At 36.7% G+C, this 16,506-nt stretch overlaps 1 protein-coding gene across 14 annotated transcripts in view; it reads left to right on the plus strand.

The window, feature by feature from the left end:
* The window catches only part of SLC7A2 (solute carrier family 7 member 2), an 87,318-nt gene that overhangs the window by 32,680 nt on the left and 38,132 nt on the right, over positions 1-16,506 (plus strand). For 7 of the 14 annotated variants that reach the window (XR_003677508.2, XR_003677507.2, XR_003677506.1 and 4 more), the window contains exons 2-8: positions 3,732-4,002; positions 7,237-7,627; positions 8,107-8,262; positions 11,478-11,643; positions 12,801-12,934; positions 13,936-14,158; positions 16,223-16,362. Coding sequence is in view for 10 of the 14 variants with exons in the window: in XM_028481245.2 (XP_028337046.1) it covers positions 3,997-4,002; positions 7,237-7,627; positions 8,107-8,262; positions 11,478-11,643; positions 12,801-12,934; positions 13,936-14,158; positions 16,223-16,362 (1,216 nt within the window). In the remaining 4 variants the exon portion in view is untranslated. The remainder of the gene's footprint in view (positions 1-3,731; positions 4,003-7,236; positions 7,628-8,106; positions 8,263-11,477; positions 11,644-12,800; positions 12,935-13,935; positions 14,159-16,222; positions 16,363-16,506) is intronic. The other 7 variants (XM_028481248.2, XM_024131447.3, XM_028481250.2 and 4 more) reach the window with 2 other exon arrangements.

Genomic DNA, 16,506 nt, shown 5'->3' on the forward strand with positions numbered 1-16,506 from the left:
GGCCACAGCAGTGAGAGGCCCGCGTACCGCAAAACAACAACAACAACAACAAAAAAACAACCCTCTCGAGTATGATAAAATATTTCCAGTGCTGTCTTCATTCTCCCTCCCTTCATTAGGTGAATAATGGCTCTGCTGCTGGTTTACTACTATAATTCATTGGTGAGCAAAATGTTTTAAACATCTTTAGTAAGCGCTATAGAGCCCTTGTTTGCTATTTCTGGGACTTTGACAAGGTGGAAGATGTTCCTGGCTCAGTAGTGGGCATTGTAGAAATAGTGGTACCAGGAACCCAGATTGGATGTATGTCTAAGAATAGATTTTCTCTGCCCTTTATAAAGTCACCTTTTTCAGGTAGAGGGTATATATGTCTGTGCGTGTGCATAAAGGACAGACCTAATGCATATTAAACTCTATGAGTACCTTATTGGAGAAATATCTAAACAAATTCAAGTTATTCCATCAGGACACCTGCTCTAGGAAAGAAGAGGAATTATCAGGAAACCCACCAGATATGGCAGGAAGTAGCAGAAGATTTGAAGGGTTGAAATCAGGAGTAAGGTTGCTGGAGCCAGCCCTACAGATACCACCTTGACCTTCATCAGTTGCCTCTGGTTTCAGGGAACAGTGATCACTCAAAATAGAGTAAGTGAACAGGAAGTTTGTTGAATGGATACAGAGGGCTCACACACTCCACATCAGGAAGGACAGGAGGGCCTGACCCATTCAATGGTGTCATTCAGATTTTCAAGAATATTGAATGAGTGTACCTGGCCTTTGGGTATTTAACCCAGAGTCAGGTGTCTGGTCCGGTTACCTGTGGCTTGGGGGATGGGAGGAGAGTGCTGTGAGGAGAGCAGATTCTCTTCCAAGGAGGTGTGGGCAGGTGGGCAATGACTAGGCTGTCTGGCGAGATGGCAGCTCAACCTAGTGGCTGTGAATAAAGGATCCAAAGTCATGCCTGCTGGGTTCATCCCTGGCTCCACGTCTACCTGTGATATTGGCTGACCTCTATCTACCTCAGTTTCCTCATCGATACTATGAGAGTCCTGATCTTTTAGGGATATTGTGAAGGTTCATGAAAGAATAAATTAAAGGGGCTTAGTAAGCACACAGTAAGTGCTCAACAAACGGGTGTGAAATACCTTTGCAAAGCGTATCTCTTGATGTTTGAAATGGCATGTAAAGGGTGACTGGGCTTAGCCAAGGACACTTCCTTCAGTGGCTGCTTGGAGAATGGGAACAGGTGGTACCCTCTGGCATTTGGAGTGATTTATTAGCCGGAGATTGCTCAGCCTAAATGGGAACGGGCGTCTGCCCTGGGCTGAAGCGAGCCACCAAGATCCTTGACTGTGAGTGGATCGCTGACTGGGCAGATACTCTGATTACCCAGCTGCTGGGGGCTCTGTTTCTTCTTTTCTTTTTTCTTTTTTTTTTTTTTCACTTCCTCTCTTCTCCAACCCTAAAACAAAAGTTGGACACTTAATTTTTTAAATTGCTCTGCATCTGTTTGAATGAGACAGCTAGGTATGCCTTATTCCTGTAATTTGGCCTTTAATAAAGCTAAATGGATTGACGTGTTTTGAAGCACCAGCTGCATATACAAACTAGAATTCTCCATCAGCTGTTTGCTTCGGATGTCCTTAGAAAGATGCGTGTCTGTGTCTGGATTCTGTGTCAGAAATCTTGAAATAGTTTAACTTCCTGGTAGTACCGATTTGATATAAAAGGGGAGAAAACATAAATATTATTGCCACAATGATTGTGACTTTATAGTGGTCTCAGTTGTGTCCTTCACTTTTACTTATTTCTGCATTTGTGTTCACCTATCTGGGGAAAACTTTGGAGGATGATACTGTTCAGAAATTTTGCTTTGGTGAAAAGATAAGTTTTGGACCACATAAGTGAAATGTATGTGAAAGGGTATTTTGTTTTCCAGAAAAGTAAAGGTTTTAGGTTTGAATGCAAAAGTTTGTTGTTGTTGTTTGTTTTTGTTTTTTACCTACCAAAGTGAACAGTTACCATTTCTGATTATCTTTTATCCTGCATTGTACTTCTGGTGTATTTTATGAGAAATTAATCTCTTAAAAGTAAGAGGAATGAAAGAAAGATCAATAATTCCATGGTATTATGTCCGTATCTTTTTTCCCCTTTCACTAAATTATTTAGCCTACAGTAAAATTTGAAAATATTTTCTGAACTTTAAAATTATAGAAATGTCATTGCAGCTCTATTTACAATAGCCAGGACGTGGAAGCAACCTAAGTGTCCATTGACAGATGAATGGATGAAGAAGATGTGGCACATATATACAATGGAATATTACTCAGCCATAAAAAGAAATGAAATTGAGTTATTTGTAGTGAGGTGGATGGACCTAGAGTCTGTCATACAGAGTGAAGTAAGTCAGAAAGAGAAAAACAAATACCGTATGCTAACACATATATACGGAATCTAAAAAAAGAAAAATGGTTCTGAAGAACCTACGGGCAAGACAGAAATAAAGACACAGTCATAGAGAATGGACTTGAGGACACGGGGAGGGGGAAGGGTAAGCTGGGACGAAGTGGAGATGCAAGAGGGAAGAGATATGGGGACATATGTATATGTATAACTGATTCACTTTGTTATAAAGCAGCAACTAACACACCCTTGTAAAGCAATTATACTCCAATAAAGATGTTTAAAAAAAAAGTTATAGAAATGTAATTGATGTTGAGTTTGGAGATTGCAAACCCCAAAGCTCTAGTTCAGAGAACACACACACACACAATGGGGAAAAGTTCCCAGGCTTACATGGTTTAATTCCTTTTTCCCTATCAGGCCCAAAACAGAAAGTGCAAATGTCTCACCATGAAACCAGCAATCACGTGAGGAAGGAAAGTTGGTTAGGGTTCGGAGGAGCTCATTCGGTGAGGATTTGTTGGAATGCCTGCCCCCGCAGCTCCTATCTCCCGTAAGATTTGTTGACAGGGCCTGTGATACTGATACCGAGGATTAAATTTGAAATTTCAGCCTTTATGTAGGGGAGGAGCTGCATTTCTGTGCAGCTAAATACTACGTCAAACTTTCGAACCGAAGTGAAAATCCAGGATCAACTTTTGACTGTAATTAGCAGATTTTGCAGGATTTCTGTGGTTAGTGGAAAAGAGGTCGGCTCTCTATATAGTGTTGTTATATCATCAGGCCTAGGGATTTATTTGACATAAAACTCTACATGGTCAAGTTTACAACCCGGATAGAAGAAGTTTGAGAAGGGGATACTTCCAAGTTGTTGAGGAGGGAATTTAGCTTTCTGGCAAGAATTAATAAGGGCTCCGTCGGGGAGTTAGATGTCTTGAAACTGTTATACTTAGGGTTGGGGATGGGGGGAAGGGACTCAGGAAGATCTGACTATCACCAGACTCATTAAATCCACTCACAGACTTTACTGCTGCCTGAGCTGTTGCAGATCCCTCTGAGGCTTTCTGCTGGCTAATTACATTTTCAGATCTAAGCTAATATGTGCATATTTTAAGCCTCAGTAGAGAGGCCACTGTCTTAGCAATTAGTAAAATAACTGTTTATTGAAAAAAGGTACGTATCTGTTTCTAGTATCACCAGAATCATTTGTGACCTCATAGGAATGTTGATTAGAGTTTTATATTTCAAGGTTCAGGTCATGGGTATGAGTGTTGCATGGCCCTCTTCCCAAAGTCTAACATCATTGTCCTTTGCTTACATTTATGTAGGGTTCATACTCAGTACCAGTCCTTGGTCATGGTGGCAACAGCTGACAGTGGGTATGATGGTTTGGATCATTGTCTGCTCTTGGAAAAACAGTCTCTGTCCTCCAGACCAAATAGAATCACCTTCAAAATCCTTGCATATCTTCACTGCATAGTCGTTTGCTGATGAGACAACACACCAGAGCCCAGGCAGGGAGAGTAAATGCAGACATGTGTCAAAGAATAAGTATGAGTGGATTTTTTTCAGCAATGAAAGAACCTTCTAGAAATGGGGGTAAGGTTGTCATAACCATTTACGTAAGGAACATATCTTTTTAAATGCTTTAAAGGAAAAGTTACTAAATTTTAAAAAAGTAAATATCAAATTATTTTACATTAGACACAAATATCTTATTTTTTCTCATTCTCCTGTTGCCACTGTACTTCCATATATCAGTGTATCTCCACAAAAACATATTTAACAAAAGCATGGGATTTTTTTTTCTTTATTGACTATATGATACACCTGCTAGGATTTAATAAATGTTTATTTAACAACGATTCGTTAAATTGACCCAGTATGTTTTTACATTGCTTTTTCCCATCTCGGTATATTTCTGCAAAGTCGGTTTTGTATCATAGCTTTTGCAATCAGTATTTTATCAGTTGTGCGTAGTTAAGACTGTTTGCCAAGGACATTGCCTAACCTGTCAATTCAGAGGAGAGTTTCTGACGTCTGCATTTCTGTTACTCAAAAGCAAATGAATGCTTGACAAGTGGCAGCTTTGTCTTATTTGCTCAGGGCAACGCAGAAAAACTGAACATGAAATACTTTCCATTTTTAATAGGAAAGAGGCAGTAGCAATCAGATCTTCTCTGATTAAAGCTGTATGTTTCTGTAAACAGTTCTGCTTCCCATGTAATCTGGAGTGAATTAAATTCACTTTTCTATTGACAAGATGAGGGTCACTCATTTATTTTGGGTAACTGTTACTAATAAAGCTTTTCACTATTTTTAGCATTTCAAAGAAGGATGTTTATCGGTTGGCTTGCTTATTCCTTTTTATTTTTATGCTATCTTGTGTTTGTGTGGGGGGGTTAGAAATTTCGAAAACAACATGGTGACCATATTACCAAAAAAAGGGTTAAAAAAATAAATAAAAGCTCACCCACAGTCGTATCAGTCTCCTTTCTTCTTAGTTTTCCTTGCTTCCTTCCAGATTCCTTTGCAATAGTTGTAGAATTTGTCTTTTATTCATAACATGTGAGGTTAATCAATCACTTTATCAAGAATGTTTTATTTAATTAATGACTAACAGGTGTGCCTCATTCTGTATATCGGTTGTTTCCTAAAGTTGTGTATGACATGTTCCATTTTCCTATGATCTTAAATCCTTGCTAAAATTCAGTGGGTCTTCATTTCTTAGCATTTTTCAGTTGGCAGTTATCCCTAATTCTTGAGCTTTGCACGTCTCTGTTGTGTAAACATGCTTAAATATTATTGAAGGTCAGCATTTATAAATCCCTTCAATAGCCGTCCTCCCACCTCAGTTGGCCTTTGTATAACTCCAACTATTCACTTGATTCTTTTTTAAGCAAAACACTTCTCTCCCTTATCTTCGAGCTGTGTTATATGAGAAATAGCTATTTAAGGGCTAGGTAAGGGTAGAAATTGACACACATTTGATTTATGGAAGTTTGATAGATTTTGACTTTGGAAGCGCAAGTATGGGCAAAATGGGAGATGTCATCTGTTTTTGCAAATTTTTCAACAAGTATTTGTGAAGTGCCATGCTTGGCACTGTGCCAGGTGGTGTGGAAGATAATGATGTGTAAAACATTATTTTTATTATCTAGGAAATTTTCACTCATTTTCATTTTTCTTTAGGATTTTTCTCTATATTCTTTGAATCAGCTGCTTTCAACATCAAGGACTTGCATTTATATTGATGTGTGAATAATGTTGAGTGAGTTAGCTTTATATACTAGGGTTAGCATGAAACTGGATTACTCATATCCCAGAAATGATTTTCTCTATGAGCAATAAGTCATTGAGATTCAGTATAGAAAATTTATTATACTACTATTTTTAAATAAAATAAGTTTTAATAATAGTTTTCTTTTATAGAGATTAAGGTCGAGAAATGTTCAAGGATTTATTTCATAGGATAGAAAGCCCTAAGTTCTTCAGAGAAGATGTCAAGCTGTGATCTCATGAGTTTAAGCTATTGATAATGAGTGTAACAAGATTGAAGGGATAACATTCAGCCTCTGTAGATCATTGTGCAATCAGGGTAAACATGACTCTGAACTTCTAAAAGTTAAATACATTTAACTTTATTGACTGAGAAGCTGCACATACTATTATATTCCCTATTCCTCAGTTATTTCTTAGTCTTCTGAGTTACATGTCTCTGTAGACAAGGCCATATAGTGCCTTTTAATTTTTATATTTCTTTTGTATATAAGTTGTACATAGTCATTGGAGGTAAATTTAGAAACATATTAGCTATATAATATATATTGTATATTACCAATATTACTGTTAATATTTTGGTATATTTTGCTTCAGACTTTTTACTGTAATATGTGTATTTTTTTCCTTCCTAAATCCACATTTTATAACCTGACGATTTTTTTTTTCAGTGTTAGCTTGTTTGGGCCTGTAAGGTATGGGGAGTGAGACCTTCTGTCTACCTTATTCATTCCATTTAAAAAAGAATATATCATACTTGGCATGGACTTTGACTTTATTTATTTATTTAGAAATTGCAAGTAAATATGAATAAGCATGTGTGTTTTATTACAAATTCATACTTAAAGCATAAGTGAATAGCAGTTTTATTTAGAAAACTCTAAGCATGTTTTGGGGGTAATTTTTTTAATTCTAAAAGGTTCAGGTGGCTCCACATTAAAATGAAACAATGAAATGAAAGCAGAGCTCACACATATTTGATAAAGCTGTAGACCACATAATGATGGCGTCTTTACCTGCTTTTAGGCAATACCTAGAATGTAAGTCTGGTAAAGCTGGAGACCGTACCAGCGTTCCACACCGTTCTAGACATAATCTTGGCACAATCCCTGGCATGTAATAAGGCCTAAAAAAATATGAGTTCAAGGAATGATTGAAGAAAAGAGAGAGAGAACCAGAAAGATGAGGTGATTTACCCCTTTGCTTGAAGCAGCGACAAATAAGCCATCTCTTGGAATATATTTCTATCGGCATATCCTTAAAAATTGCAACAACAAACAAAAATGGCAAATCTTTTTAATCGCCCAAGGCTCCTGTTCCTTTGCTCCCCAAATAAGTCATTTGTGGCAGATCCTTCTAAAAGGCCACGTCAGAGTGAGCTCTGAGAGAATCACAGCTTTGGCTCATTCAGCCCTCCTTCTGATTGCTCCGGCCCACACCTCCAGCAAGGAGTAAAAGCAATCAGGTGCCACAGCTGTGCGGAGAAGCTGGGAGGGTAACTGGATGGATGGCGGTTCCAGATCAGCTTTTAACCCCCTCCCTTCTCTCCTTCAGGTTGCCATCTTCAGAATGATTCCCTGCAGAGCAGCGCTGTCTTTTGCGCGATGTCTGATCCGGAGAAAAATCGTCACTCTGGACAGTCTAGAAGATACCAAACTGTGCCGCTGCTTATCCACCATGGACCTCATTGCCCTGGGCGTTGGAAGCACTCTGGGTGCCGGGGTTTATGTCCTCGCTGGCGAGGTTGCCAAAGCGGATTCTGGCCCCAGCATCGTGGTCTCCTTCCTCATCGCTGCGCTGGCTTCCGTGATGGCAGGCCTTTGCTATGCTGAATTTGGGGCCCGAGTTCCCAAGACTGGGTCTGCCTATTTGTACACTTATGTTACTGTCGGAGAACTGTGGGCCTTCATCACTGGCTGGAATCTCATTTTATCTTATGTGATAGGTATGTTTCCAAAAAATCAACCTAATTGGGTAAAATGGTAGAAATGGCACCCCTGAGTCAGCGGCCTTAGGGTTCCGTGATAGGTCTGCATTAATTAGCGACTAGGTGATCAGAGTGTATCTATTGACCCCTGCGTGTCTCATTTTTCTCATCTCTAAATAAAGTGTCTCCTTCTAGTTGCAAAATTCGGTGATTCTGCTTCATCTCTGAATATGCCATCTCTTAGTGGGTTTGACAACCTTTCTTAAAAAACGGTAGTTCTTTAATGCAAATAAAATTGCCTGATTCCACAGTTATGGACTTGAGCATTTGATTGCTATTGTATAATTATAAAGTTATCAAGGTAATTTTATATGTGATTAAAATGTTCAATTCTGTCTGAACTAACCCATGTTTATCCTAGAATAGAGTAGCAAAAGATGTTATGTTAATTTTCTCCCACTGACTTTGTATTCTCTGAACGTTCTGTGTTTTGGAAGGAACATCAAGTGTTGCAAGGGCTTGGAGTGGCACCTTTGATGAACTTCTTAGCAAACAGATTGGTCAGTTTTTCAGGACATACTTCAAAATGAATTATACTGGCCTTGCAGAGTATCCTGACTTTTTTGCTGTGTGCCTTATATTACTTCTAGCAGGTAAGAAAACCAATTACACTTCTCCCTAAGATGAGCCGGGCTAGTTGTCCCAGGAAAATACGTTACCACTGAATTTGGGACCTGAGTTCCAAGGCTAGGCAGCATATTTACACACATAAGCTACTATTGGACATCTGTGGGCCTTGTGACTAGCTAGAATCACATTTTATCTTCTGTGATAAGTATGTTTCAAAAAATAAATCTAAATTACATGGAACGGTAGAAATATAGTACTTCTGAGTCAGTGATACCTGGAATGCACTAAATAATCAGGTAAGGTACATAAATTTTATAATACTAATTGGAGATTTGCAGGAATGGCAACAAAGCTTCAATAAGGAAGGATATAAAATTTTTGGCCTTATTTCATCATGTTAGTTACAACTAAGGATATTTGCCAGCATACTGTTTCTAGAAGAAATTCTATCTTTCTATTTATGCCTATATAATGTAGACATCTGGTTGAAAAGGGAGCATATTCAAACCACCCGTCATTTTTTAAAATGTAGACATTATGGAGACAAACATACTTGATACTAGAATTTTCCTGTTTTCATCAGTTGTGTAGCATAATAGTTTAGAAAGGCATAGGAATTAGAGTGACCAGGTTTTCAATTCTACTCTGCCACTTCCTATCTTTAGAACACTGAGTGACTTAATCTTTCCATGACTCCGTTTGTTCATCCATAAAATGAGGATGTCAGTGTTTATCTTGTGCAGGCTTTTTGCTTGATGCATAGTAAGCACTTAGATGGCAGGCAGTTTTATTTTGTAGGCATAGCTCATCCCTGCTGTCCCCTGATATTTGTTTTAATTATTTGAGCATTTTCAATTTTGATTGGCATCCTACCTGGCACTCCTGCTTAAATCCATCAAGGACTGCACTAAGAATAAAGTCCATGTTTGTTCCCATTTCCTGCTTGATAGACCCTTGCTTTCCTGTCCAACCTAATCACTAGCTACTTTCTCCCTATCTTTCTATAATTTTTCCTTATAAAATTACGTAATTAAAAAAATAACTTTACCCTATAAAATGTTAGCCATTAATGTTTTAGGTAGGGATGTGGTTAGGGACATGAACAAAATTTATAGGTCCAAGTTATTTGGCATTTTCCTTCTAATGTCAAGAAAAATTGCATGAATTGTTTTTCAACACGTGATAGGTTTTATTTGTTTTGGTTTCTCAACCACCTAGCTAACATTAAATTAGTTACATCACATTTTATTTAAGGATGGTTTCAGTGACCTTAAATATTCAGCTTTAATCTCTAAACGATGAGAAGCATGTAGTTATGACACAGTTTCAGCCATTAAATTCCATGGCAAGACTCGGGCCTTGGCCTGCATCTTATGTGCCATGTTCATCAACCATCATGTCTTTTCTTTCAGGACAGGCTAAGATTACATGATAACTTTGTTCTTAGAAACTTCAAAGACCAAAACCTCCTGCTGTAATCTATATTCATATTGTAATGCCAAATGTCTTGTCAGCTGAGGCTGTTGTTTTATTAAAGATACAAGGGAAGTGTATGCAGCATTTAGATGAGAAGGCTAATTTACCGGTGGGAGTTGGGGATCTCAGAATGGAGAGTGCATTTGGGGTATTGGGAAACTTTTATAAAACTTGGCGGTGGCTTTGTTATCTTCCCAAATGTATAGTAATATAGTGTATATCTCCAAGGTGTAGAGTTGTATAGTGTTTCCTAATCTGACAGATAGTTAGAGTCATTAATTGTACTGACCATACAGTTTTCCTTTATATTAATATAGTTGTATTCTTGTATAATTCTGGGAATTATACAGGTAGGAGAATGAAATTCAGCATTTCTCATCTCTACTTGGATAATTTTGCTTATTTGATCATGGGTGGTACAGATACGGGGAAGAAGCAAGTATGTATGTGATATAAGCCTTTCATCACAGTTATTTCCCCAACAGTAAAAAGTAAACTTTCTTTGATCCATAATTCATATCTTATACAAGGTGTATTAAAGATATAGATATGACAGATATAATCATGAAAGTACTGGAAGGAAACAAAGGTGAATGTTTTGGGGTTAATATTAGGGAAAATCTTTCTAGAGGTAGAAACTAAAGAGGAAAAATTTATATTCTAAAACTTTCTTACATGTTTAATCAACACTAAGATTAAAAGTACATGATACATTGGGGAAAACATGCTATAGACATATACAGTGAGAGAGATTATAGCATTATTGTATAAATAAGTCTTGTAAATCAATATGAATAAGAATAGCCTAATGGGAAAAAATGGACAATTTAAATTGGGCCAAACTTTCTGGAGACTGTTTTGATGGTATGAACCAAAAGTCTTACATAAAGTGTGTACCGTTGATATGGTATTACCTTATAGAAAATTATTGTAAAGAAATAATTAGAAAGTGTAAAAAGATATTTATAAAAGGATGATTAGGTCTGTACTGTTTATAATTGTAAGAAACTAACAGTGACCTGATTGTCTGTAAATATAGGAGTAAAATGTAGTGTCTCCATACAGTAGAAGAGTATGTGACTGTTAAAAATGAGGTTATATGTTTGTTGACATATAAATGTGTGCCTGTGTGTCTTGGGGTGTGTGTGTGTCTGTGTGTCTTGGGGTGTGTGTGTGTGTGTGTGCAAAATTCTGGAAAGGAAATTACACTTGATCTTTATTTCCTTTCTTTTTTTTAAATTTCTGTATCTTCAAGTTACTTGAATAGGAAATTGATTGCATTTACAATCAGAATATAAAAATAAAACTATTAAAATGAATATTGATTTAACAAAATATTTTTTGTCATGACAATTCAATAATTATTTTGTTTAATGTATTCTGCAAATATGAGGCAGACAATATGATTGAGCTTTTACTTTAAAAATTTTTCAGCCATTAACCTTGAAATGGCGTTTTAGAACAGCATTTCTTTAAAATTAAGTTACTTTACCTACCTATTGATAATAAAAGCCAGTTACTAAATTTATTCATTTATCGGAGAGTTTGGGACCTCCTGGCTATGAGCACAGTCTGCATTCTGAAGTCAAGTTAGTTTTATTCACAGTTAGGTGACTAAGAACTCTCAATAGAAAGGGATAAATGTCAGTTAAATATACGAATGCTGGTGAAATGATATCCTAAAGCTTGTAACTGTCTCAACATGCTGTTGCCTTTTCCTAAAGGTTAGGTAAACATTAAAATACCCTTTCTTTTTCCATAGGTCTTTTATCTTTTGGAGTAAAAGAGTCTGCTTGGGTGAATAAAGTCTTCACAGCCATTAATATCCTGGTCCTTCTCTTTGTTATGGTCGCTGGGTTTGTGAAAGGAAACGTGGCAAACTGGAAGATTAGTGAAGAGTTTCTCAAAAATATATCTGCAAGTGCCAGGTTAAATATTTGGGTTTTTCCCCCTCCTATTTTGAGTTTTTTTAAATATTTGCTTGCTTTTGTCTTATGTTACATTTTCCTCTAGAAAAACTGTTCTCAAACTTTTTGCTTCAGAGAACTTTCTGAAGGTCTGTTCTATTTCAAGACTGTTCTTCCTGAATGCATAGGTATGCTCACTACTGAGCAGCTGTTTAAAGCCATGCAGTTGCTGGTTCTTAACCTCAAGCTTGGCTCCAGTTTTAAGGAAGAGCAAGGAGAGGTCCTAACCATTGGAAGGATGGTTTTTTCCCTCCAAAGATTTGTCACCTCAAAATAACAAAGAGCATTTTTGAGTCATGCATCCTTTAGTTTTTCCTTTGGGGACACTATTTGGTTCCATTGCATTCTTTCAACCTTGTAGTAATTTTCACGCCTGCTGGTTTTTTGGAGAATGTTATTGATTGCATAAGCAGAATTGTCGGTGTATTTCACTTTAAACCTGATAATCTCAAATATTAAATTAATTTTATATGAAAGGTTTCATCCTAAGATTTATTTAAGCGTAATAGTCCTATGTGTAAATAAGATTACAAAAATGTCTATTACATGAAGTGATGTACGTGTACATGTTTTTCTTTACATATGTTGTTTGTAGCCATTCTGATGAGGCAAAAATTTAGTATCCTCTGGTTTTATATAATTTGTAACATGTAATAGAATATTCAACTTCAGTATTATTAATCAAGGTTAGAGAATTTTATTTCACCTTGTCAAAAGTCCTTTTAGTAAATTTTTCAGCTGTACAGTCTGCCCCACTGTCCACGAGAAGAGAAAGTTTCTTGTCTTTATTTCAGATCATGGCCCATATATGGGGTCTCTGTTCTCAAAATCCTGCCTGGCTATGAGTTCCAGCCAGAGTGGATCTGAGTCTTCTGCTTATGCTAATGATCAGCCTCTAGTTGAGTGCTGGTAACCAGAGAGGGGTGCCATTATTGAGAACACCACCACATCCTCTAGGATAGGGTGAAAAAAATCAGAGTTTACCTTCACTTTTGTACACATCAGCTTCCAAGGCTGATGAACACAATAATCTTCCGAGGCTGTAGTTTGAGACAAATTGCTTGAAGAAGTAGTTTTCTAGGAAAATGACTTTCCAATGTGCTTCTTCTCTTCCTTAGGGAGCCACCTTCTGAAAATGGAACAAGTATCTATGGGGCTGGTGGCTTTATGCCTTATGGCTTTGCAGGAACTTTGGCTGGGGCTGCAACCTGCTTTTATGCCTTTGTGGGATTTGACTGCATTGCAACAACTGGTAAGAGCAGACTCTTGGCTCTATGTCGAAGGAAAAATCGTTCTTTGAACCACATGAGTACCCATAGGTGACAACAGAGGTTCAAGGGAAGAGAATGGAATTTGGGATAATAAGGGCTGGTTCCAGACCCAGAAGTAACACCTGCTGTATAGAAAGAAACTTAGTGAAACTCTCTGAGCTTTGGTTTCAAAATTGGTAAAATCAGGAGAGCAATACCTACCTCTCAGATGTTATGAAGGGTACCTAAGATTATGAAAAATACTTTGCAAGTTGTCAACTACTTTGTAAGTGTTGGTCATAATTACTACCCTTAACCTTTGGTCTGAAAGTGCTATCACAGTGAGTAACAACGATGATCATGCTCTTAAATTATTTCTTCTTTAACAGGACAAAATATGTTGTGGCAATTCTTTTCTCTTTATCCTGTACAACAAAGTAATCATGCTACAATTAATTAGTCCCTAAATGCTTCCTCTGGGTTCACGTTATTGCATGGCCTTATAATTGACCATATTTTGGGTGTTTCACATGCCAAATTGTATTAGAAAGATTGAAAAAGTGCTGTTTTTTATTAAAACTAAAATTTAATATAAATCAGTGCACTGAGTAGAAGTTTATCTTCATATATATGGAAGCCTTCATAATTAAGGGCCTGCAGAATGCCATGATGTGTAATCTCTGTGGAGGAATCATTTTCCAAATGGATTAAGACTTCTGTTCTATCCCTAAACATTTAATAGTGCTGGGATAACATATTTTTTCTTTCTGGAAATGGGAAACTGACTTGCAGGATTTCTTGCTTTCTTTTCTTGCCTCTTGATCTTTATGTGACAGCACAGGACGCTCAAGAAGAGAAGAAACGTCATGTAGCATAGATGGAGCAAGCTGAGAAAACAGAAGGGACAGAGCAGAGTAGAATTACTATGAAGGAGAAGAAGAATTCATGTTTTACCTATTCATGTTTTATTAAATATGCAAATCTTTCGTTTATGTTTCCTTAGGTGAGGAAGTCCGGAATCCTCAGAAAGCTATTCCTATTGGAATTGTGACTTCTCTGCTCGTTTGCTTTATGGCCTATTTTGGGGTCTCAGCAGCTTTAACACTGATGATGCCATACTACCTCCTCGATGAGAAAAGCCCGCTTCCTGTAGCGTTTGAGTATGTTGGATGGGGTCCAGCCAAATATGTCGTTGCAGCAGGCTCCCTCTGTGCTTTGTCAACAAGGTACATTGCATTGCCTTTGGGGCATGGCTGTCTGGGCTACTGCAGAGGTAGTCAGTGTCTAAAGAATTGCTTTTGTAAGTTTTAAAAATAATCCTAATAGGAGGAACACATTATACAACTGTATTCTCTTAATAGTTCGCCCAAATTGCCATATCAAAATCTTAAGTGATAGGGCTTCCCAGGTGGCGCAGTGGTTGAGAGTCCACCTGCCGATGGAGGGGACACGGGTTCGTGCCCCGGTCCGGGAAGATCCCACATGCCGCGGAGCGGCTGGGCCCGTGAGCCATGACCGCTGGGCCTGCGCGTCCGGAGCCTGTGCTCCGCAACGGGAGAGGCCACAACAGTGAGAGGCCCGCGTACCACAAAAAAAAAAAAAAAAAAAAAAAAAAAAATCTTAAATGATAAAAACGTTTCCCCCATAAGTTAAAAGTCAGTTTTTCAAGATAATGATGATCCAAGCTTCTGTGGATATATATGGCATTTATACACACATATATTTCATACATATTCATATATATATGTACTGTAAAACTTTACAATGCTTATACTAGTATGTTTCCCTGCTGGCTTTGGCGTTACTTGTAGTGCTACAGACAATTGAGACCTTATGTGCGGACTTGACATTTTCTGCTGTCTTTTAAAATAATATCAAGTCTGTAATGAGTGGAAGCTATATACTGTGGCATTGTTAAGTATAATGTGCTTTTTATTATGAAGCACTGAGACTTTTTCCTCTCAGCACTGATCAGAGTGAACTTGGTGTAGAAATGGAAATTACTGTTCTCAGATTAATGATGGAAATTTGTATAAATCTATGCAAAAAGAATAGCTGAATCTCAAGTATTCAGATTTTCAGTAGGTGCTTATTTTAATATTTTATGATTCATTTCTCAAGTTTCCTGAGCTACTCATATTTTAATTTAACATGTGATCATAAGATATTTCATTTGAGTTTTATATCGTGCTATACTTAGAGCATTCTTACAAAGAGAAAAATTAATCTCTGCTTGATTACTAATTTTTTGAAGTAAAAATAATTTTCTAAAAGTCTGAAATTGGAAAAAGACATTTTTTTGTATAATTCATCAGCTTAGCTTTTTTTCCCCTCAAACTGTCTTTTATTTTGTATTCAAGATAATATTAAGCAGCAATTAGAAATTACCCCTGTTGGTTTCTTAGCCATCTGCCAGTGTTGAGGTTTATTCTAAATAGTTTCAAACAGTTTCAAAAATCTGAACTGTGGTGATACCTTGCCACCATGGTCTTAGAAGAGAGATGGACAAAGATTTATTTGTGGCCAAGCTCAACACAGCTTTATTAAAAGATAAAGAAGACAGATTTTAAAAATATATTTTACTTACTTTCTCTTTAAATGGTTATTTTTTACAACTAATTCATGTACGGAATGATGCTGCCAGTAAACACACAAGTTATTCAAAACATCTAAAGCAAAAATCATTTTCTTAAACTGCACTGTTACTAACGTTTAATTGCGGCTGTTTTTATATACTAAATTTACAGTGAGTTGATTTTTTTTGTCTTTTTCTGTCTTGATTATCTTATGATGCTAAGAATTATTAATTTGATCAAAGATCACACTATATGAGGAAAAATAATGGTAAAATAAATATGAAAAATGTGTAGTTATTGAATAAATGAAGTGACTATACTATAAAATCAAATTACTTAATCTTTTCTGTAATTACATATCAATTTATAAATTTTTTTTCTAAGTTAAAAATGTCTTAATGATATAATTGGTTTTTTTTTGTCTTAATTCCTTAGTTTTAATTTAGTAGTAATCATGGGCCTGCACAAATTATTTGCAGTATTGTTTTTAGTCTGATAATTGTGCTGGGCAAATATCTGTAAGAGAATAATAAGTAGCACAATGGTTAATTGGTATCTATTTTTAAATGCCCAATCATAATACATTTTAAAAGTAACAAGACTTCATAATCACAGCTGTGATGCTGAGTTTTATATGATTACTTAATTTCAGTTCTGGGATGTAATCTTGCATGAATGTGTTTGCCATACTGCATGTGTTTGCTTTTTATTCAGTCTTCTTGGATCCATTTTCCCAATGCCTCGTGTAATCTATGCTATGGCGGAGGATGGGTTGCTTTTCAAATGTCTAGCTCAAATCAATTCCAAAACGAAGACACCAATAATTGCTACTTTATCATCGGGTGCGGTGGCAGGTGAGAGAGTTGACTTTTATTAAGTAAAGGGGGATCTTTTTTCATCGAGGATTCTGGAAAAAAAATGGAAAATTAGGTCGTTTTCTCTTTTGATATATATAAAGATTAATAACTTTTTTGTGAATATTTCCGATTTTGAATTTT

Source organism: Physeter macrocephalus, chromosome 20, assembly GCF_002837175.3.
Source record: "Physeter macrocephalus isolate SW-GA chromosome 20, ASM283717v5, whole genome shotgun sequence".
NCBI classification, from domain to species: Eukaryota; Metazoa; Chordata; class Mammalia; order Artiodactyla; family Physeteridae; genus Physeter; species Physeter macrocephalus.